The 24,857-nt window shown below is 42.5% G+C and overlaps 1 protein-coding gene across 1 annotated transcript; it reads left to right on the top strand.

Moving 5' to 3' along the window:
• The first annotated feature begins 10,343 nt into the window (after positions 1-10,343).
• On the top strand, positions 10,344-24,637 carry LOC108678184. The gene is made up of 16 exons (XM_018166544.1): positions 10,344-10,911; positions 11,522-11,640; positions 12,025-12,157; positions 12,814-12,986; positions 13,216-13,282; positions 14,768-14,865; positions 15,117-15,233; positions 15,744-15,937; positions 16,191-17,611; positions 18,691-19,077; positions 19,840-20,051; positions 20,314-20,493; positions 20,826-21,031; positions 21,366-21,443; positions 22,142-22,565; positions 23,023-24,637. The coding sequence occupies exons 1-16, from the start codon at positions 10,671-10,673 to the stop codon at positions 23,197-23,199; spliced, it is 4,227 nt and encodes a 1,408-aa protein (XP_018022033.1). The 5' UTR covers positions 10,344-10,670; the 3' UTR covers positions 23,200-24,637.
• Positions 24,638-24,857: the final 220 nt, after the last annotated feature.

Here is a 24,857-nt window from a genome sequence, read left to right as displayed (position 1 = left end):
CCATGCTCACAGTCACTGAATATGGGGAGACCGGCCGCAAGTCCGGCCGTAAATTTGTCCGAGACGTCTGCTGCACCTAGCCACCTACTCAAAGCTAAGCGAATTTTACTTGAGACAGGGGCCCCGTCACGTATTATCACTTGGCGGCCCTGTCGAAAGCTTCCCAGTTTATTTTTTTCTTCATTTAGAATTTACACGACTTGAAATTTCCAATAAGCAATTACTGCACAGATTTCAACGAAAATTCTATAGTTGGCCGTAAATTTACTTGTTGCTCGTGTTAAGTTCCTGAGAAACTTTTCGTTTTCAATTCGGTTATTTGGTTATATGGCTATGAAGATTCAAATGGCCAATGACTCGAATGGCTCAATGGCCAATGATTAATGAGTAAAAATTCTTGGTGATTATGACTAAAATTTTAATATTGTAAACTTTATAATCAAATTTTTTTTATTATTATTAGCTGAACTATTGATTATTATAGTGTAGCGTTGAAAAAGATTTAGGAGTTTATGTCGACAAGGAGCTAAAATTGTCTACGGTAGTGAAACGCAAGCTATTCGATAAACTTCTTGGACTGATCAGACGCTGTTACGAGTTCCTAGATGCAGAAGCGATGAAGCTGTTGCTTGTCGTAGTCGTGCGCCCGAACCTAGCTAGAGTTTGGAAACGCCGAGTGGTCACCGAAGCTTGACACGGACAAAAATTTTGTAAAGAGTTGTAGTTGCTACCGTATGAAATTGACCGCGGGACCGTACTTTTGTTGAAGTGAAGTGATGTAAGAAACGTGGTCGGAAGTTATACATGCAGCTGCACGGTGAAAATGATGCCAGCGATGCGATTGAGAACAATAATGTACATCAGTACATGCCATAAATAGCCTATTAGTATTAGGTATAAAAAATATTCTTTCGAGTTATCAAGTTACTATTGCACCCAGACGACTATTAGTCTATTACTAGTATGTTCAAAGGAAAGGTTATGTTGTTGTTTCCAGTTTGTAGGTGAGGAAGTAGTCGCGCAGTGACCTCTTGTTACACCTGGACTCAGGCACTCAGCAGGTTTAATTTTGTTTCAATGACATCTGGAGGCTTCATCAATTGGTCCTGCAGTTATATTATAAGAAAAGGTTAGATTGAAATTATATTATATTATTAATAAAATGTTCAAAAAGGTAGTAATAGCTTCATGCATATTGTCATTCGAAAATTCTGTACATTTTTCACAATGATAATTTGTTTATCAAGGTGACTGTCAAAAATTTTAAGTGGTGTTCGACAGCATGTATAAATGAAAACAATCCGAAATACTATATTGAAAATTGGACGGCAGCGCGATTAAAATTTTCAAATAAGGTAGAATATGCCAAAGTTTTTGCTGGTAAACTTTCTACGAAAAGAAATTTACCTACCGAATTTATCTGGTGTTGCAATAATCCCAGGTACGCGAACGAGGAACTCATCGATGCGAGAGACTTCAACGGTGGGCAAGTAGTCTACCCAAGCCAACATGATTAATTAAATTACAATTTAAAGTCCATTGCATGGAGAACAAGCTGATTCTTTTATTTATGATTAGCTTATGAAAGATTAGTAAATATTTTTTATATTCAGTTTTGCTTGGCCATGAAAGGGGTATTTGAGATGATAGGCCCTGAATAAAGTATCGCTACCTAGTCGGTATCTTGAACAAGTTGGCTTGATTGCATTTTTCATTTGATTTATGCATAAGAAAGAACAAACGAAGAGCATTTACCTTCAGAAATGATAACTTGACCTATCGTGAGATGAACATACATTCGCTGGTATTCGCTGCATTATATATGCAGCAACTACTGTAGCTAGTAGCTACATTTTTGCGTCAGTATGGCTGTGCCGCGGCAGGTGTAGGGTGTGTCGCTTGACCACTCCGCGATAATGTATTTCCTGTGGCATGTTTGAATACGAATAATCACACGGTACTCTTTTTCTATTAAATTTAACGAAACAGCAGTGTTTGACTATGAACGATGTAGAATAACTTGTAAAAATGGAGTCTGGACACGAATGATGTCAGTGTTTTTTATAGGCGTCAAGTTACGAGAGTGCCATTGAGAAAACATCCACTAATCCAGTACGTGCGTCGTGGCCGGGAACGTCACTGTGCACTGGCAACATACTCTTGCAGTTTACGTAATTTACTGGTATTTTGTAAAGATTGTATTACAATCTTTGCTTCATGTTATTTCCAAGCAAAAAATGTAGGTAAAGATCGTTACTTGTTGGTACGCTACGTCTGTATGTTGCACAAATTTAATATTAGTCTTGTGATTATCAGCCTTCAGCCGCGTGTTCAATTCGAATAGAATAGAAGTGTCTGCACTGAAGAAATAGGCCCATGCCATGGCCTGTTGCCTATTCTTGTACTTTTCGCGACTTGATTCCACAAGGGATCCGGCCTTTTGAAGCCCATCTTTCCATTAATGACGATTGTTTGAGATAGCTGCTGGACTTATTGCAAGGCCCGTAAGGTGCTAGGCATTTCATGACTGAACATATGCAGTTATGCACCTGAATAACTTTGTCTCGTATGTTCTTGAAGGCGTTCATACTCGGAGCGGCAACGAATGCCAACGATGCGATCAGATCGGCTGTTCCACATGTCAGTGACTCGAAGCTTGAAGAAATGTTGTCGCATGGATGTGTTACAACGCAGTTTTTTTTTGTTTATAGCCATAGCCCCTGGTGTTGGTTCTTCTTTCAAATTCGATGGCTCCTTCTGGGACCTTGAATTAGGGAGCAATTTTTTGTAGTTGCGATGTTTTTAAGGCTTGGCTGCAGTGCTGCACTGTGCACACTTTGCCTTGTCACTCTACGGCAATCTTAACGTACATTCAGTAAAGATTTGGGAAACATATTTAGGAATTGGGACAAAACTGTTTGTCTAAACGGATGATTAATGTTGATTGATTTTAACTGTACCCTCCGGCCTCCGCTGGAATTGTAGCGCTTGGGCTTCATTCATGGTCTGGACAAGAAAGCCCAACTATTTACTTTGAATTTAAGACACTTCGTGTTCAGATGAAAATCTCAAATATTTTATAAAAGAAAAGGGATGTAAAAAGTCTCTCGTTTGCCAGTATCAGTATGTGAACTAACATAAATACAAGACCGCAAAGAAATGACTAGACGTAAATGGGCTTCTACTTTCCTATCTTTTTTAAAAAACTGAGCCGACTTGAAGTGTTATGAATGCACAAGTAAAGTATCATAGATACCATCATTGTCACGCCTTCAATATTGACAAAAACCTCAAAGCAGATCAGTGAAATTGAAAAGGTAGTTAACTAAATATTCTTTCGCATCTCACTATGAAGGAAAGGGTAGTTAACTAAATATTCTTTCGCATCTCACAATGAATTATATGATATGCAATAGTTACATTGTGTGCAAATAGGTTGCCAACACCAATCAATAGGTAACATCGATATGTCTGCATGAGTGCGTTCTGTGCACCTCCGTGCTCAGGAAGCTCTGTTTCGGCCGGTCACGGATGACGCTCATAAGTAATTGATTCCAACATTCATACACGCAGTGCTCTCAACACGCCTTGATCATACGCTGCGTCTCTGTAGGCTGATATTGCCGGAATATTATGTTTCCGATAAAATAACCGGTAGCATTGAAAAAAAAATTTTTTTTCAACATTGTTTTTCACAATCAACAATGTCACTTTAAAAAAATCTTGCACAGGTGCATGTATCATACAGATAAGTTTGATTGAAGTTTTATTTATTTTTATTTATAATATTCTGATTGGTTTTCTCACTAAGTCGAACTAGAATTTTCGTAGGCATTTTTAAATTAAAAGTCAGGCTTCCGAATGGAATTTTTAATATTTTAACGACGTTTCAAGTGTAGCAACATTCATTATCAAGTTTCAGGACTCATTGAGTTGTGAAACTTTGATTGACATAAGTACAATATCCTGTAAATAATATACAACTCAAAAATTAGAGTATTAAATCACACATATAGAGGTAATGTTTGAAAATGGAAGTCCAAAAATCACCAAGAAAACAGCCTCAAGGTTCTGACCAATCCGGTAGTTTGAAGGTTGATAGCTGGAGTCCCATCCTTAATTAATGATGAGGGCCTCAGCTATCGTGAGTCGGTTGGCGTCGGGGCATCTCATGACGACGCTGGTGCACTCCTCCAGCACCGTACGAGTGAAGGTCTCGTTGTGGGCTTCTATCAGGTGGTTCTTTGGTCCACCAGACTGAAGGTGGCACGTGAGACGTCGGCTTAATTTCGTAGTTGTGAGCCCGATGTGGTCTTTATTAGGGAGAAGTCTACAACCTTCGTTGGAATAGGAAAATTTATAGTCTACATTGGACTCGTGGAGAACTCCTGTTTTTCTTGCAGGGGTTATTGTTTACAACAAGATTTTGTTTCTTCTTCTTTTCAAATTAGATCCATAGTTTGATATTTCTGCCATTATTTGTGCTCACAATGTTGTTATGAACGATGGCTTGAAGGTTACGTTCATTTGCTTTATAGCATCTAGTCAATTGATTCTTGTTTTGGTTCATTCGAAGTCTCGATATTTCGTTGTCGATTATTCTATTGTCAAACCCATTATTTACCAAGATTTGTTTGAAAATTTTCAGCTCTGTATTTAAGTTATTTCAGATGTGCAGGTCTTAAGAGCTCTTTGGATGAGGGTGCGTATTGTGCTGTATTTATAGCGTTCTGGATATTCGCTGGCAGCGTTCACGACTCGCCAGACATCTGTAGGATTCTTGACGAACTCTTGTGACGAATGAATTTTATTTAACTTGGCCGAATGTATCTAAAACGGGCAAGGTACAATTTTGACCGAGTTCGTAAGTAAGCTACAAGTCAGAATTCAATTCGAATGACGTGTGCAGTTTTTTCAGTTGGTGTTCAGCTCGAACAACGACATACCTGAAAAGAAAGATGTTATCGACACGCCTGCAGTACAATTCGGGTCATCAGCCTCTTATCCGCCATCTTTCTACTGATTTGCTTTGCTAGCACATTTGGGTGACGGATTGATATGAAATTCATTTAGCGGAAAATCTTCGCGCGCATTAAGCCTGTCAAAATAGGTTCCTATATATGGCTTGCCGTGTGCCTTGTCAAATTCTAATGTGCCGTGCCATCTTGCTGCCGTATCTTCATGCCCTCACTGCCATCTTGCTGCTGTATCTTCATGCCCTAACTGCCATCTTGCTCCTATATCTTCATGCCCTCACTGCCATCTTGCTGCTGTATCTTCATGCCCTCACTGCCCTCCTGCTCCTATATCTTCATGCCCTCACTGCCATCTTGCTGCTGTATCTTCATGCCCTCACTGCCTGTCGTGACGTTTATCTTACTCGAGGAAACTTATGTGCTTTGTCGAAGTTGCCATAATTTGAAAGTTGAGATATTGCCGAAATAGTGCCGAGTATAAAACTCACTAAAAAGTGAACAGATTAAAAATCAATTTTGACGTGCCCACTCTATTGAGAGTTGAGTCATACGGTTTACCCTGCAATTTTTCGACACTAAACTTTGTGTGGGTCTTGAAAAGTTAGGAAAATTAAACTAAAAACAATCACTGCCAAGTTGTGCTGGCAGTCTAATGTCGCTAAAGCTACACAAATGACCATCAATAATCAAGTTTAACTTGTTAATCCTTACTATGCGCGTTCGGGCATGCACCGCAATAGGATTTACCGTATCGTTATGTCACGTTCCATCTCATATTTGTCTCGGTTCGTAATAATTTCCTGATATCTAACTTCATTCCTGGACAATTCTTTCCTCTGATTCATTTTCCTTGGACTACCGCTACATTTCTTGTCTCGTCTCGTTTTCCGGGTTCATTATGGGAATCTATATCAGACATGCATATAGGTTAGCGCGCGCCTCGCCTCGTGGCCCGACGTTAACTCCATTCAGTAGGAGGGATTATATTCTAGTATAGTGTATAGTATAGTATAATGTGGTATAATATAGTTTAATATAGTACAGTATAATATAGTATAGTATTGTGTATAGTATAGTGTATACTGTATAGTATAGTACAGCGGTGGCAGCGTTAAATGGACCGTCATTTTTGTCGCCGACTCAGAACATCGCAGAACATTCACAGCTTGTTGCGAGTCTCGAACACGCAACTAACTGCTTCAATTTTGTATAGTTATATCGGTTAAAATTATTTTAGGAATGTAGACTCAATAACATTATTCAAATTGAAATCATTATGTAGCGGAAATCTTGAAATTTTCTTGTTTATATAGCGGGCTTTTACATTCGCTCTTCTTTGTGTACGTGATGCATAATATGACAAGAATGTCCTCCGTGTAACCTTTGAATGGCCACTTGCAATTTTTATGTTATTTCCAACCGATAATTTTTAATGGTTTTTCTGTCCTACGGCATCTCAGATCAATTACTTCTATCTTAATTGTGTGCTCATATCAATGTCTTCTGGTCTCGCTCATTGTTTTCGTTGTGCCCATTATTGTGCGGAGGAAGAAAGAACCTTCTCAAGTGTGCCGTAAAGGTCGTAGTGTTCGACCACGCCTTCGCTGCTAGGAAATAACTTACCTTGATTTCCCTCAACAATTCTCATTTCTAGCTTGATCAGTACGTGTCACTTGAACGTATGGCAAGCAAGAAATGCATAGATGCTGATAATTTCAAAGCAATGTACGAAAAATCTTCAGCGTTCACGTGTGGCACTCAGCATGCCTGTTCACCACCATCATCACAACAGCGTGATTGGTTGCAGCTTGCATTGCTCCGCCGCCACTGCCGGTCGCTCATTGGCTGTTGGCGTGCTGGGCTTTCCCCGTCGATGACGTCACTCCAACGTCATGAACATGCAGTTGCTGGTGCAATAAAATGTTAGAGTTCAGCACTAAACAAGCATTAAACAGAGAATTGCATACCATTCCAGAAAATTGTATACTACTGATCGGCAAACAGAGTAAAGGCGCGTTCTGTGTGCAGTGAATTATGTACTGTTTTGATATTATGGGACTGCAGGGTAAAAACGTGTACTGTCTCTATCGAATTGAGTAAGATTTTGTTTATATTGCTCAGCAGTGCGGACGAACGTTTTTTATGCCGAAATTTTCTGCTATTTGTAAATATTTTTCTTACTTGTCTGTAGTAATATTTTTTTGGTTAAGTTACAGCAGTCGTAGTTTTTTCTTTTATTCAGAAGTAACCCTTGAACAATCTAACGAAAGGCAAGAAACCGTCAAGATAACATAAGCAAGACGTGAGGAGTAAGCTGGGAATGAGAGCAGTAACTCCGCTTTGTCGCACAAGATTAACAAAATAACACGAATAAATAGATCTCAAGATAATAGTTTCACAAAACATCAAGATAATTTAATTACAAATAAATGCATATGAACACATCACCTAACCTAACACAGAACTGTGGATTCGTACCTGACGAAAGCTCTGCAGCCTATATATAACAGCTCAGTTAAAGCTACAATAAGGGTTCCACATCGTTGAAAATGGTTCCACATTGTTGTTTCAACATGTTGGAAAGGGGTGAACCCTTTCTAACATCGTTGGAGAGGGTTCCCACCCCCTAACAAGGATTCCACATCATTGTCGCACATTCCTGGCTCTCGACTTCACCGTCTGCTTGCGGGCGAAATATTCGCAACCAACGTCAACGTGTGAAATCCTGGATCTGCCCTAAGCCCGGCTAGTCGCTACCCTCGAGCTTGTAGTCTTTGAAATATGATATCCTAGCCAGCCCCCTTTTTTGTGGCAACAGGCAGCTTTCAGGTGGCCAAAGAATGGCCAGCGGTCGGCTATAACTAATTGGACTAGGCCGACCACTGGCCACGTATTATTCCTCGCCCCTCATTGAGTCCGCCTTCATCATGCCGCCCGTCGATCGTGGACTGACAGCACAGTAATTGACGACGTCTCTTTCCCCTCGTATACTTCCACACGCTTCCATTTAATCTGTTAATATAGTACGGGATTTTCACTCCACGTATGCTCTTCATAACTAGTTTTTGGTAGATAATATCTACAACAAGGAGGCTGATTATGAAATGCCAAGTATGCCATTCAGTGGAGAATAAAAAGTTCAACCTGTTGACATCTCGAGATAAGTGTGAAAGTCGTACACTTCATGAACATTAATATTCAAAGTTTCTTGAAATTTCCTTCGAAATAACTCTTTTAATACAAAGAAAACATTACTGTCCACCGCCGTTTGTAAATAAATAGCTGGTTAAGCATGGAAAAATTCAGATTTTCGTCTCATTTACAAAGTGGAGTACGTAAAGTCCAGCATAATTTGTGGAGAAACTCACAGGGAAGACGAGCCTGTCTGAAGCCCTGTAATACTGATGGCATCTTTACTGATGGCATGTCGCAGCAATACTGATGGCATCTTTACTGATGGCATGACGCAGTAATACTGATGGCATCTTTACTGATGGCATGTCGCAGCAATACTGATGGCATTTTTAAGGCAGCAGTGAGAAAATACGAACTGGAGACACTGAATTGTTGGCGTTTACATTAATATTGGCCAGCAGCTAGCACGCCTGTGAACTGTTTCAGTTTTCATCGACTTTAGCACCATGCAACGCTCTAAATGCTTCGAATGAATGGAGAAAGTCAAATGATGACCATGTTAATGTTAATTTAAAGTGAAGATATGTTGCACAGAGTCACCCTCCAATTTGGCAACGAAGCAACTGAGAAGTCACGTGTTTTTCTCTCAAGCTCTTTATTAGTTTCTGTATTTATTTATCGAGCAATGCGGTTTATAGTGCCCGAATGATGGACCGGTGTAATGACCGCGCTGCAGGTTTGGCGGAGGCTGTCTTCGTTGCTGATTTATCTGCTGGAATGTGGTCGCCGTGTGTAAACTTTAGGCTTGTTGTGATCAGGTCCTGGGATACGTCCGCTGATGTCAAGCACTGAAGTGTCGAGGATTTCTGAGGCTTTCGACCGTCAAAAGGATTTGCGTAGCAGTTTTTTTTTAACTGAAACTCCGGTCCGCTCGTTTCGGTCGAAGATTATTACTGCTCGCTGTTGTTCTCGGCTTCTCACTGTTCTGCACAAGCCCTGCTCACTGTCCTGCTCACTGTCCTCCTCACTGCCATTCGCACTGTCCTACTTACTGTCATGCTCACTGTCCTGCTTACTGCCCTGCTCAATGTCCTGCTTACTGTCCTGCCCACTACCTTGCTAACTGCCCTGCTCACTGCCCTGCTCACTGCCCTGCTCACTGTAGAGAGCCTCCCTTGCGTGTCACAGGCAAGCTAGACGCGCGTATATGCAAGCGGTCGCATATATGCGTGCCAGACGCTCTTGTGTAGGAAGCCAATTAACTATATGGCTCCTGCTATATAATATATTAATATTTATGACATTAATAATGGAGTTTCATTGGAATTATATTAATATGTGGATCTTTAATTAGCCTGTCGTATTTTCCAACTGCCCGTTCTTTTCTATTTATCGTATTTCAATGCAAATAAATTTTTCTCTGAATATGGTATGGGGGTTCATATATTGAAGCCTTGTTATTGCGGTGTTAAAGCGCACAGGTGTTGTGTCGTCACCAGACGTGACCTGAGACGAGGCACGCGCGTTACGATAACTGGTGTGTGTACGAGGACGTTGTTTTGTAAGAGTTCCTGGTAAAGATTACTGAATTATATACGGGCTGTTAAATACTACAAAGCTATTATAGTTCCTAAATAACTTTAGTTTCTTTCTTTGTCCAAATTGTGGATTTTCCTTTTCAAGTAACAAAATATTCCAAGATAATGTAAAAGCTGAGAAAATATGCTTTTATGTGGATATAGCAAAACTTTCGACGTTCCTTAAAATTATTCAGTTAGGTAAGTAGCTTGCAAAAAATGTCAGATTAACTGTAGAAATTACGTAGTTTTCAAAATTTCGGTTATCAATTTAAAATCATCTCCAATCCTTGGAAAGAATACAAAGTTAAGCACGTTTTTCAGAAAAATGTTTTCCTTTTTCATTTTCTCAGAAACTTAACAGAATCGGCCTTGGTAATAATATACAATAATATGAATGTTTAGTGAGAGCGCGAAGTTAATAATTTTTTTTTGCAAAAATTACAAAAATTCATCCCTTGCTTCTTTCGTGCCCATGCAGCGCACGCAGAGGCGGCGACAAACAATGAAGGAAACACTTAATAGAAGAGACGCTCAGTCTGACTTGTATCTACAAGGGAAATCATTCCACATTACGGGGCCTATAAATTGAATCACTTTTATTATCACTTTTCGTGTGCGACTCGTGCTGAAGTTTGATTTTCTTCCAACAGAGTTAGCTTGAGTTTGATTTCGCTGTTGCACGGAACCAACTGTGCCATGAGGTGCAATTTGACGGTGAGGGACAAAGCTGCTGTTGTTCATAAATTCTTTAGAAAAATGCAGCTGGCTCGGTTGTGATTTGATGTCTTAGCAACTTTGACACGAGCTGCTCTAGCTTCTCAATTCATTTTGGTTTTCAGCAAGATTCATCATCACTATGGAAAAAGTTCGATAATCTCGAGCCCTTCTAATTTTCATTTCGTGTATAATCTCTAACGGCGACAGTCCCTCAAGATCGCTGAACGAGTTATCCTTGTTAGTTTAAAATAACGTCTTCGTTATGACGGAGATTCAGTTACAACCTGGAGACGAGGAACTCTTGGGGCTCTGCGCCCCCAGCCCGTCGACTGCTCCGGCTGGGGACCGCCAGTCCCCGGCGTTCGATTTGAACGAAATTTCAGGGAATCCGTTCCATTTTAACATGGCGGGCGCCGTGATGAACGTGAGCAATTCTGAGGTGCAGTTCGGCGCCAAGATCGTGGCATCTCCGACACCCGAGACTCCCGTCATCAACATCCGAGGTGTGTTTCTTTAATACTTATTACAAGTGATATTGTTTGATAGAAACTTCAGCCAATAACCCTTATTCGGATGGATCAAATATCATCATTCCAGCCTCAGATTAACCCTTGTTCGGATAGATCAACTATTATCAGACCAGCATCAGACTTTAACCCTTGTTCGGATATATCGAATATCATCAATCCAGCCAAAGATTAACCTTTCTTCCGATAGATCAAATATCATCAGTCCAGCCTCAGATTATCCCTTGTTCGGATACATCAAACATCATCATTATTATCCCTACCTTGAGGCCTAATGGCACACTTCCATTGACACATTACTCATAGCTGGAACCTTGCCTGCCAGCCAATTTACTGATGTGTTGTTGAATAGCATCAACAAGCAGCTGTGGCAGAGAAAGAAATTCATTATTAATTACTTGAGGTTATATAGTCAAGTATCAAACGATATTTTTCGAACACTTTTTATGCTACTGAAGCAATTTGTAGATTATTTATCACAAGCGACAATTCTAAATAGGCTTCAAGTGAAAAATGTCTTGTTATCCATCAAAAACTGTCCTCAAGCAGCGCAAAAGCCACTCTTTATTCAAGTTTCACGTTCCAGACGCAGGTAGCCATGAGAGTGTGGGTGTGTCGTCCTCCCCTCTCCCCCCTGGGGACCAGAAGGCCCTGCACATACAAATAACTCCCCACGGCCCCGTCGAGGCCACAAGCAACGGCAGCGTGAGTGTGGCCTCTCTGGTGACTCTCTGACGCCGTGCCCTGCTGGCCTCACTCCACATGTCACAACTCACTGAGATCTCTGTCACTCACAGCAAAATTCTTATAAATTCATAACTATTGTAATTAATCAAAAATTTCTTATTTAAACGTAGAAATTCTATGAATGAATGGTTCATTGCCAATGATTTTCATAGTATTTTTTTTAGCAAAATTACGTATTTTACGTATCAAACAATACGTATTTACGTATTTTACGTATCAAATTACGTATCAAACAATATCACTTGTAATAAGTATTAAAGAAGCGTAATTTTAGCTAACACTCATATTACCTACTACAAATTATGATAATAATATTTTTTATATGCTATGCTCGCGTGTCAGGTGTTATTGCCCCTGGATCACAGCCTCACCGCCGACGCGGTGCCTTCCCCGCGTCTGAGGGGCGCCAGCCCTTCCCCCAGGGGCGTCAGCAAGTCCATGTCTTCCCCCATCCCCCAGTCCGCTCCACCCCACGGTACGCATTAACTCCCCCACTCCACGCCATCATGCCTCGGCGCAGGTCGGCTTACGCCATCTCACAGGACCGGTCTCAATAGGTCACGCCACCTCACAGGACCGGTCTCAATAGGTCACGCCACCTCACAGGACCGGTCTCAATAGGTCACGCCATCTCACAGGACCGGTCTCAATAGGTCACGCCACCTCACAGGACCGGTCTCAATAGGTCACGCCATCTCACAGGACCGGTCTCAATAGGTCCCGCCACCTCACAGGACCGGTCTCAATAGGTCACGCCACCTCACAGGACCGGTCTCAATAGGTCCCGCCACCTCACAGGACCGGTCTCAATAGGTCACGCCACCTATAGGTCACGCCATCTCACAGGACCGGTCTCGATAGGTCACGCCATCTCACAGGACCGGTCTCGATAGGTCACGCCATCTCACAGGACCGGTCTCAATAGGTCACGCCATCAATACGGTCGCGTTCGTGCTCAGATTTTATACAATCGGTCAGCCTTGAGGATTTACAGTTAACGTCACGTGTCGTTCCTCATCTAATACACGTATAATTTACGAACAATGTTTATACTACATTAAATGTTCTTACTTACTTGCTGGCCATAACCATACGTCATCCAGTGAACGATGCGTGTCTCTTCCGTCCCAGATGGTGATCAGCCGTCTCTGCCAGCCGTTCGGGACCACACGCTGTCCCCCAGGAGTCCTCTCTCCCCCAGCGGGCTGCCCCTGGCACACACTGGCGGGCAACCCACATTCGTCAACTCTAAAATACACAATGGCACTCAAATCGTGATCACGTACACCAACTGCGGCCGTAAGGTGAGAACAACACTCGGAGAACAACACTCGTGGCTCAGTCTTGTTCTCCAACTTCTTGTTATGCATGAAAATTTGTGTTATACTTCAATATATGCTCAAGCATCACATTTATGCTGTACATTCATTGCTATTCGCAGTTTCATTGCTATGCCATGCCTTTAGTACGCGTTATACATTGAACTTATATCATGCGCTGAAGTTTGATCAGAAATATCGTGGTTTTTGTCAGTCGTGCGCGACGGGCTGTCGGGATGGGTCGTGTCGCCACGCCGCCTCCCCGGCACCAGCCCTGCAAGGTAGGTTATTGCAGCCTCGTATTTTTATCTCTTTATTTATTTTATAATTTTTCATTATTACCAAAAGAATCATGTTTTTAATAAAATATTTGCATTTGGCAACCCTAAATATTCTCTAAACCTTTTGCACTTTGATCGATATTCATGCCAAAGAATTAATACCATTGTGATTTTAAAAATCATCCAGTAATCAATAACGTAATAGCGGATGATTCAAAATAGGAGATCGCCGAATGGAAATCCAAGCCGGTGAGCAGTTACTGGCAGATTGCCTGGCTATCCCATAGTTGCCCTAGCTTAGGGTTGAACGAAAAACAGCTTTTTACGCACTTCCCTTTACGCAAACTGATGTGTAAAAAATGCTTTCCCTTCCTTTACGCAAACTGATAATGGCTGTACAATTATCAGTTTTGTTACATGTACACCTTTCAAAATCACCGTCTAGTGATGTTCCGGTAAAATAATTTTTGAGGTGAAGCAATGCCTTTGGAAAGTAAAGAAATGTGATTATCAGCGTAATTTTACATTTTCAATCGACATTTTTTTGAAACTTCGGCCTGATTTTTTAGGTTATACTACCTGAATATTCATATATCTACTATTCAATTATGAATTATTAAACGTAATGTGACCTAAGTCGCTGGATACTAATAGGTTGCCCAAGAATTGTGCGAGACAGTATACGTAGTAGAGCGCTGCGAATAATATTAATTTAAAATAAAGGCGTCGTCCGATAAACTTTGGATTCAATTTGAATTTTTTTCAATTCTTAACGTGAAAAACGTGAAAACAATCGAGTACGAAGACGGCTAAACTAGTGCCAAGCATGGTTCTTTCGAGTAATAGGAATATTTAAAGCTCACATAATTTAATTTTTTAATCGGTATAATTTTCAATCACAAGTTAGCACATCATTTGTAGTAAATAGAATCGATTAAAAATTTTAACGAGTTGATTTTCATTAAGGGATAGCCTTTTTTAAATTCCATTGAATCTAGTGGAAGCCTGTTTTTCGCAGTTTCAAAGTTCCCACGCAGCAGTTCAATATTCGAGAAACTATATTCTCCACTGACGCAGACTTTTAACAAAATGTTTATAAAGAGAAAAAGGTTTTCTTAACGTCGAATGATGGCATTTTTATCCTCGACTTGATCATATTTCTCACGTAGCCGTCTTGGTGGTGTTCATAAACAGCTAGTGACGGCCGTGTGACGAGTTTAATTCATCTTTTCACTGTTTGTGTGCGACCAGGGAGCTTTTTGATATGAAACCTATGTTGATGATCAATGAAATCGTTAATTTGTTCATCCGAGAACCTTTTCGTCAACGTAGGTTCTGTCTCAGAGTATCCATGAGACAGAAATATTCATCGGCTTCAACGTTTAAGTCTGGTATGTAGAAAGTTCTGACTGATTATTATATATTATTACAAACGCATTCATCAGCGCCCATATCACGATCACCCACACCCCTCCTCCCCCGCAGGTCTGGACGAAGCCGTGGTCATGTTCCACGAGATCCTGCAGCGCCGCTACCGTCAGCGCTCGCGGTCACCGCTGCTGCCCTGGCACCTCGGACGCCTGGTGAGCTGGTGGCACTCTGGCGCCTGGTGGCACTCTGGCGCCTGGTGGCACTCTGGCGCCTGGTGGCACTCTGGCGCCTGGTGGCACTCTGGCGCCTGGTGGCACTCTGGCGCCTGGTGGCACTCAGACGCCTGGTGGCACTCAGACGCCTAATGGCACTCAGGCGCCTGGTGGCACTCAGAAACCTTACTACTACATTACATACATCTCATTACCCCCCGTCTCACCACCCCCCATCTCAACCCCCGCAGATCGCGCCCCTGGAGGACTATTACCTTGACCCGCGCATCTTCTCCGTGGACCGCCGCGGGCTGCCCACCACCACCGCCGTGGACCTCTCCCAGCTGCTCCGCACCGCCGACAGCGAGGTACCCACCTGCACCTACGAGCTCTAACGGAACTTTTAACGCTTTTCTACTTGTAATTTAACTGTCGTTAATATTAGTCGTAACTTCAAAGAACAGTAGCTAGAATTATCGTCAGTAGACAAAGAATTTAGCCGCATGAACTTCGAAAAGTGTTAGGAGGCTGGGCTCGGTTTGTTGTCGTTTTCTGTTTAGGATATTCAATAAAACCGACATGATATTTCGACCGACACACAGCGCCTCACACCACTGTTAGCTGTGCTATCTTCTGTATGTCATATTCAGTTTAAGCATACGCGCATCTGTTGGCAACAGAGAAATTATTGGATATCATATAATATATGGTTTTCGAGCTTTCGAACGACAGTTGTAATGGAGTATTTTCTCCGCATGTCTCTGCAATAAAGAGTCTTTTTCAGGTGTTCAATCAACAGTAGATGGTGTTTTCGTGTATTTCAATGGACATATTACATATATTGTAATATGTATCTGATAAACCCGCGATTTTGGCAGACACGTTTCCTGGTGGAGGGGGAGGCCGGGATGGGCAAGACGTTGCTGTCTGCCCGCCTGGCGCAGGAGTGGGCGGAGGGCGGCGACCTCGGCCACTTCAGACTCGTGCTGCTCATTTCCCTGAGCGACTACCAGGGCAGCATCGAGCAGTACATCCAGGACGAGATCCTACCTTCCTACTTCGACCCGGAGAAGTGAGCTCAAGCATTGAGCAATTTTTGCTTCCAACAAAATAAGCGAAACGCGCGAAGAAAAGCTCCATGGATTGACACGGGGCACGGAGAAACTTTTCCGTATACTGAACTTTTGTGTGCTGAATAAAATGTCAATTTTTTACGCGCTCCTTGTGGGATCTAATGATTCCCGTGAGATGCTTGAATGCTGTGTAACGAACATATTATTATATTATATATAACGATCATTAACTTTTCCTCTTTGATCCCCAAGGTTTCGTCAAGTATGGGATTACTGGCGTAAGTACGAGAAGGCGATATTATTCATCCTGGACGGCTACGACGAGATGGGGCAGTACGACAAATGTGACGTTCAGAACCTCATCAACGGGCAGGACTTCCCCAACAGCCGCGTCCTGGTGACCTCCCGCCCCGCGGCTCTGCAGTGCCTTGCCACGAGACTCGTCGTCAAGGGCTTCGACGAGCACCAAATGTGGAAGTTCATCGAGAAATACTTCGATATCGTCAAGGACAGCAACTGTGGCGAGTCTCTTCAGGAAATTCTTGCGCGACATCCCAAGTACAGGAAGCTAGCGGAGAGGCCTTTGTTCTGCGTGCTGCTGTGCATGTTATATGAGAGCGACAACGCCAACAAGGAGCTGCCGGACAGCATGTCTGATATGCTCCACAAGATCATGCTGTGCCTCATCAAGTGGAAGAAGTCGAGGAACCGAGAAGCCAATGCTGAAATGGACGGTTTACCCGCAGAATACCAACAAGCTTTCGACCATCTCGGCAAACTTTGCGTTCAGGCCATCAAGAGTGACAGACATCGCTTCAGCGACGAAGATTTGAGGACAGTTCCTCATTTCGAAGACATCTGCCAGTTAGGATTCCTCTACAATGAAGATGAAAGCGATGCTTTGCGTGTTCAGGTACAGAAGTTCTGGAAGCCTGTGCACCAAACCTTCGTTGAATATTTGGCCGCCCTGCACATGGCGAACCACATTCGTCGCTGTCGCTGTGGCTGCCGCCAGTGCTGGAAATTCGCGTCTCTTTTGGAACGGAAAGACTCGGAAGTGCTACCATTTACAGCTGGAATTCTCTCCTCTTACGCACATCGGCTTTTTTCCATCACTAGGTACCCACGATTACAAAATTTGCCCGAATTGACACTTCTGGCGTTGCTGAAAGAAGCTGGGCCGCACCAGGCCAACAAGAGAATCATCGCTCGTCTGCTGGACCAAGAATCAGTTGTGCTGTCTACCAACGAGGCTCACATTGAAGGCTGGACGCATTTGCTTCCGGAAAAATTCAGCAAATTGCATTCGCTGGAGCTTGTATGGAGAATCAAAAGCTCCAATCCGGACCAAGAAAGCTCGTTTGTCGAAGCCTCAGCGGAGCAACTCAGTGCTTTCTTCAAAGCTCTGCATCTGAACGGAAGTGTAAAGAACATAAAGATTCGAGCTAAACAAGACGGTGCCCACTTCACCGAAGACAAATTGCTCATGTTCTTCAGCGACATCCATCACCTGTACTCCAAGAAGGGACTCAAGATCCTCGAGTTCCGCGACATGAAGATCGATCTTGGCAAGCATCTCAAGAATTCCTTTGAGATCGCCAGTACCATTGACGATTCGGTGAGTGCATTAGAAGATATTTTAGTGGAGTGGTGGAGTGGTGGACGGTGGAGTGGTGGATGGAGCTTAATAGTCACAGAAATGCGATTCTTAAATCAGTAAGGGATATTGACAGGCACCACCAAAAATGTTACGGGGAAATGCAAACTTCTTCATTATTTATTTATTTCGTTGATTCTCTTAAATCTGAGGTGAACCAAAAATGTAACAAACAAATTATTTGTACAGTATACAATACATGTAGGTACCATATCATCGTCAGTACGGTAATACATATTCCATCATCATTTCAGAAACTTTATGAATACAAATATAATTAATTGATAAAAGACCAAATTTACACGGAAGAAATTAACACATCAATACTGAAAGAACAGGCCAAGGACCTTGAAAACGTATCATTAAAAAAAAAACTTCGAAATTTTTAATCGATTGTGGTTTTAGTTACCTTGGTCATTTTTTCGCTCTTGATTTTTAAAGTCTTCCATGTATGTAAATTTTGGTTTTCCTCTAATGATTGAAAAATGATCCACTTTTGAAAAATTTTCGATTTTTGATGAAATTGGCCTCCAAAGCAATGGAGAAACTGCGAAACACCTTGGCATTTTCTTCACTTTTATATTCCTACTCCTTGACGTTAGTGACTTAGCATTCACTCATCCCTTCTCCATCAGAAGCTTATAAGCTTTCATAGAGACTCTCTTATTTACAATCTTTTTAATACTAACTCGCTACCGTTACCCTGCAGCAGAGCTATTTAGTATGCTAATATGTTAGCCCGCTATAATATATTTTATATCCGTAGAACATATCAGAATACCTAATATATATTGTAATATAGGTATTTTATATCCTCCCCGCAGCAAAGCATTACAGAACACCTAATATAAAAAACTATTTAATGTCTGTTTGTGTTGTCTTTTAAAAGTTCGGGTGCACTTACCTACATTTACAAGAATAATAAAGTAAGGTGCTAGTGATAGATCGCAAAGGAACAATTTTTTTCTAAAGCTTGGATATGCAGCTGCTTCTGGCTTGCATTTCCGACTTCTTATAATGTTCAGTTTGGGTTAAGTGAAATTTTTATGCTTCCAAAAGTATAAATTAAAATATCGTGATTCTGTGGCTGGTCAGTGTCGATGAACAAGGCGCTGCTGGTGAACGTGTTTGGCAGCGCTGATGAGGTGGCCGACTTCTCTCCCTCAACGATGGGCTCAGAGCTCAAGCCGCTGCGCATACGCAAGAACGCCGCACAGAAAAGCCACGACGAGTTCACGCTGCACGAACACGACAACGACGACTCCCCTAACGCCTCCCAGCCTTCAAGCCCCGCGATACCTTTGTCCTCCGTGGGGAATGGGAGTGCCGAGGCGGGGTACAGCAGCAGTGAGGACACCCAGAGCGTGGGGGCGGCCACCCCCGCGCTTCACCCGTGCACTGAATTCCCCTTCCTATTTGACGTCAAGGGAGACGACATCAAGAAGGTGCCACAGGCGCGCCATTATTGGTTCATCAGGGCAAGTGAGTGGAAGAATGCATATATTGCAGGCACAATTCAATGATAAGTTTTAATGGCTTTAGCCTCACGTTTTGTAGGATTAATTATTTGGGTTTAATTCACATTAATATTATTACCTACACTCTACTACCTAATGTATAAGCAACGTTTTGATGTTTCTAGTCGTAATCACCTACATTGTTTTCAGGCGAGACGCGATCTTCAACAACAATTTTGTTTCTAAGTTCCACCGCGCACGTAATTCACGACAGTTATCCTGCGTCTCGTCATAGCTTCCATAATTATGCTTTCAATTGTATTGCATGCTGCTATTCTTAACTTATACTCCCCAGCGCTACTGCTGCGTTCATTTATCTTTTGAACAAGGATGTGAACGAGGTTCATGCGAAGCAAAAAATTATAAAAGGGCAGGGTGGCTCAGTGGTTAAAGTTCAGAGTACCAAGATTGGCGCAAAGAGGCGCGGGTTCGATCCCAGCTCTATGCGCCAGTTTCTGGTCAGAATCGGCAGGGAGGCCGGGCGGTTAAGCACAGCAGAATTGGAGCAGTGAGTTGCGAGTTCAAGCCCGCAACAAGCTGTGGATGCTCTGCAATGTTGAGAATCGGCGAGAGGCCTCCGGCCTAATAAACACTAAAACCGCCATACAAGTATCATCTCACAGTGATTTACTCAATCGATAATTGGTTGGGTGATATTGCTTCAGGCAAAAACACTAGCAACATATTTTTTATTTACAATATCAATAATTAGTTGCTATTTATGCAGGCGAGACGCGCCTGCCGCTGCCTCTGTGCGTGACGAGCGAACACAAGTCTGTGTTCCACTACCTGTTCGCTGCGCTGCCGGAGTCGCGGCTGCAGACGCTCAGTCTGGACCAGCCTCAGTTCTACCTCACCATCGCCGACCTCGTCTGTCTCGGTGACGCCGTCAGGCAGGCGCCGCACCTCAAGACGCTCGACTTGCAACGACTCAGAGAAGTGAATAATTCATAAATTAACTGCTCACATATTGTCTGTGTTGTAAGTCGTGAGAGACGAATAAACTTTTATAATTTGTTAAGTAAACATACTCCATTAATTGGTTTCGGTTGAATCCCTGTAGCTAATGAAATAGATCAAACACAATTTACGACGTTATCGGTAAATTGTAAATGCTTGATCATGATCTTTTCTCATGCAGTCTTTGCACATTATTATAGGCTGGAAGTCAAGAATGACTTCTATGTTTTTTTTCGTTCAGGTGAAGAGCTACATGCCGATCTTGATCGCGTTGGGTCAGTCGGAGAGCATTGAGACCGTGAAGCTCTCGTCTGACCAGGTCACCGTCAAGGACGCGGCCTTCCAGCTCGCCTGCACCGCCCTACGCAACAACACGTCCCTCAGGACCCTACACTGCGACCACTGGAACTTCCAACTCCAGGTACGGCACTTTGATCAGGATTAGCATCTTGTTAGTGGTTCAGTGGATATTTTCAGTCATCAACTTGGATTTTGTAATCAAACTGCCAAGGCCAATTAGATTTTGACTTCTTTGACATCTGTTCTTGACGCCTCTTAATCTTAAGTTTTGGACACCAATGAGTTTCCAAAGTCACCATTTCTCGATTTCGTAAGACAGATACGATTTTAATATAAAAATTCTTGTCATAAACTTTACATTTTTCACAATATATTTCATAATTTCGAGCACAGTCTTCTTATGTTTGGAACATTTGCCAAATATTTTCTGAGTCGATCTTTTTCACCGAGCAGGACAAGGCGTCTGCGCTGCAGCAGGCGTCGTCGGTGCTGCGCAGCTGGCGCGTACAGGAGCTCAGCCTGCGCCACTGCACCGTCCGCTTCGGCGACCCCAGCGGCCGGGGGACCTTGTCTCAGCTCATGCTGTCCCCTCCCATCGTGACCAGCATCCCCCCTCCCATCCCTCAGCAGCACGAGTGTAGTGCCCTCACCTCCCTCAAGTGAGAGTGTAGTGCCCTCACCTCCCTCAAGTGAGAGTGTAGTGCCCTCACCTCCCTCAAGTGAGTGTAGTGCCCTCACCTCCCTCAAGTGAGAGTGTAGTGCCCTCACCTCCTCGTTCGAAAAACTTGTTATTCCGAATCCGGCGCGAGTTGAGCGTTGGCGGAAGTTCCGTATTTAAGGATTATTGAAAGCGTTTCAAAATTATTCGAAATCAATCTAACAACACGTTTTTTAATAAAACCCCAATAATAAAATTCTTCATTCGTCTACACGCCTGGCTATGAGAGTCACCATTAGTACACTGAAGATTAACTAATGAACTTCGCTGTGCAGCCTGGCGGAGGTGGAACTGGTGGACGTGGGGCCCAGGCGGGGGCCGTTGCTGCTGCCTGCCCTCAGGGGCTTCACGAGGTCTGTTGCTTGTGACAGCTGGAATTGTTACTTCGCAGACCGGTCTGTTGCTTGTGACAGCTGGAATTGGTACTTCGCAGACCGGTCTGTTGCTTGTGGCAGCTGGAATTGTTACTTCGCAGACCGGTCTGTTGCTTGTGGCAGCTGTAGTTGTTACTTCGCAGACCGGTCTGTTGCTTGTGGCAGCTGGAATTGTTACTTCGCAGACCGGTCTGTTGCTTGTGACAGCTGCAATTGTTACTTCGCAGACCGGTCTATTGCTTGTGACAGCTGGAATTGTTACTTCGCAGACCGGTCTGTTTTTCTATAATATTTTTGTACGAGTTCCTTTCATGGACTCATGGAATAGTCAACATTGATACGATGGCTGTTCCTATTTTGATTATTAGATTGAATTAGATTGTTTATTTAATAGGCTGATAATTGAATAGATGAAACGAAAATAGCTAGATAATCCAAAAAACATAATTGTGAATTCACCAGACACCGTTCAGGTGGTACGGTACTTTAAAATTTTTTCTCAAGCGAGAAATGATAGAATATTATCAGATTTTTCGTTGATATTTTTTCTTGTCTCTAATTAGCCGAAAACCATACCATCTCAATCGAGCTCTGGCGCCGGCGCGCTAACATCTCATCCAAATTATAATAATTCTGTATCCAGGTTTGAATTTAATTTTATGAAACGTTCCCACCAGCTTGGTGACGCTGGACCTATCAGCCAGCCTTTCCCGACCGTCTCGCCTCGACGACGCTGCTTGCCAGCAATGCTTCCGCCTACTGGCGACAATCCCGCTGCTCCGCGACCTCACTCTCAACTCGTGGCAGTTCAACCTCTCCGAGACCGAAGCTCAATTCGACAAATTCTGCGACGCATTACGTCAGTGCAAAAACATTAAGGACGTTAAACTGCACAACGTCAACGAACATCGTCCGCACAAGAACCATCTGGCGACGTGTACCACGTCTCTACTACATGCCTTCGTCAGTTCCCTACCGAGCCTCGAGAGCGTCTCCGTCTGCTTCTACACCGTCAACGCCAGGAACATGGACGAGGAGATGGCCGCTTGGCTGGCGGGCTGCCTTTACCAGCACTGGAACAAGTTCAGCTTCACCTTGCAGGTTACGATCTCGAACCAACAGTTTCCATTACCAGATTTCGGTCTTCTACTCCAGTCTTTTTTTTGTGTTTCAGTCTTCTGTGACTTCTGTTAATCTTTCTTATTTGTTTTTTTTTTCTATATAGGCTTAGATATCGTTTTCTATAAAGTCTTAGATATCGTTTTCTATTTAGTCTTAGATATCGTTTTCTAAACAATCTTAAATATCATTTTCAAAATCGTGTTAGATATCGTATTTTATATAGCCTTAGATATCGTTTTCTATACAGTCTTAGATATTGTTTTCTATTTAGTCTTAGATATCGTTTTCTATGTAATATTTATTTCTATATAGTCAATTCTTCAGCCTTTTGGTAACTTCTTCACTTGCTTCGGCTATTTCTTATTTACTCTGCCAACCTTTGTTAACTATTACTGCAGCTTTCCCTTTTATTTCGAATAACTTTGTAATTTCTCAGGTTTTTGGCGTGTCTTCGAGTGTGGCATCAACCCTGAAGAACGGCTTCTCTCAGCCCCTCTGCCTCACCAAGGAGAAAGACGGACCACCTCGCGTCCTCACCCTCGCCGTCAGAAGACCTGTTATGCCCTCCCTGTGCTCCTTGCGCAACACCTTCAGGAGGGTGGTCACTTCTTGACGATCTTCGTAGCTTTCTGTCGTGGTACACATCTTACGATATTATTATTATCCTACGAATGACAATCGGACATGTAATGCCGTGTAAGCGAAACAAGCTTGGGTGATGCACGATAAGAGGCAGCTCCTTTTTAAACGTTGGCTGATGAAGATGATCGTAAATAATTCCCCTTACTTTATTGAGTACGAATACTGCTATAGTGAAAATCAGACCTTCTAGTCTGAGTGTTTAATTCTTATCAAATGGCTTCTCTGACAGAAATGTTTTTACGGTTATTGCAATATTTGTGAGTTGAGAGTAATACCGATTAATTACTTGATGGGTGAGTTTCGAATGAATAGATGTTAGCAGGTTGACTGACGAGAGATAATTAAAAAGTTTCGTCTCAGAAGTGTAAATGTTCGCAAATAATATTTGCCTATAGAAACTCAGTTGCTGAAGGCGCTCGTGACGTGAATCTTACCTGATGCAATTGAAAGAAACAAAAAATTTGCTAACATTAAACTTATTATAATGACATTCATTTGTAAAATAAATTTTCGTCACTGATAATGCTTTGAAATAATCTTTTAGGTACGGTATCGGGACGCAATGTAAATAATTATTTTTATAAATAATTTGCCGTTATTTTGTCGCTAATGCCGTTGTTTTGTCGCTAATGCCGTTATTTTGTCGCTTAATTCGTTGTCTTGAGAGTGAATGCTTTTTTTTTTGTTTCTGTAAGATGCGCGATCGGTATACGGTGGTGCTCAAGCAGGTAGCTGTGCTTTAGGCGCGTGTAGCTTATTCTCAATGTGCAACAAAGCCAATTCCATCGACCTAGGTCACTGGTATGAAGTGTTCCAGGCTCGTACACTGTCCCGTTCTAGCATTACTCACGTCATATATCGAGTATGCAGGCGTTAATATTGGCATAGTGGTCATGGCATGAGACTTCTTCGTTTAGAATTACCATGTCTAGCGAAGCCGCGTCTTCAAGGCGTCTGGCATCTCTTGGGTAGCCTGGTAGTCGAGAGATTGTTGGCACTTTTGAGTCCATGGCCACGGTTTTTGAACAGAAGCGCATTTGTGGTCTGCGGTTCAATAGTTTGTACGATTGTGTTTGGCTGGAGGGAATGTACTTTATTGCTATAAGATATTTACTGCCTGTCGCGCTGAGGGAGGTATAGTACAGACTATCACACTGCCCTGCGGCATTCACCCTAATTGTAGCTGAAGAGGAGATACGACGTTCCCACCTGCTCTCTCAAGCATCGCTCATGCAAAAATTGCTGGATATATGTAGGGTCTATTGCTCTTGATGCCGATTTTGTGGATTAATTGCTATTTTTAATGACTCAATAGGCGTTCGCGTTGCATCTGAGATCGCAAAGCTTTGATTTAATTGAGACACGCGAGGCTCTTCCTTATTACGACAAAAGCGATATGACAATAAGTACAGTAAGGAAAAATAAATACAAAAGAAAATTTTTTCAAATAGAAGTTACTCAATTAGAATTGATGATAAGCTGGCAACAGCTGGGAAAGGTCCTACAAGAGTCACGAATAACATTCAAGCTGTAATGTCCCATTCCCGTCGGATTTTCTCACTTGATTTACCTGCGTTAGACAGCTCGACAATCGCTGTTTTAGCAATACCTGAATTTACATTTCTGAAA

This window comes from Hyalella azteca, unplaced genomic scaffold (genome assembly GCF_000764305.2).
Source record: "Hyalella azteca isolate HAZT.00-mixed unplaced genomic scaffold, Hazt_2.0.2 contig11305, whole genome shotgun sequence".
In the NCBI taxonomy this organism is placed as follows: domain Eukaryota; kingdom Metazoa; phylum Arthropoda; class Malacostraca; order Amphipoda; family Hyalellidae; genus Hyalella; species Hyalella azteca.
This window is presented reverse-complemented; position numbering and strand designations above follow the sequence as displayed.

Bases quoted from the DNA above. Each gene is read 5' to 3' on its own strand.
- LOC108678184 (XM_018166544.1), top strand. From the start codon at position 10,671: ATGACGGAGATTCAGTTACAACCTGGAGACGAGGAACTCTTGGGGCTC. The intron at 14,866-15,116 runs GTGAGCTGGTGG...CAACCCCCGCAG, and splicing joins CCTGGCACCTCGGACGCCTG to ATCGCGCCCCTGGAGGACTA. The intron at 17,612-18,690 runs GTGGATGGAGCT...GTGGCTGGTCAG, and splicing joins GAGTGGTGGACGGTGGAGTG to TGTCGATGAACAAGGCGCTG.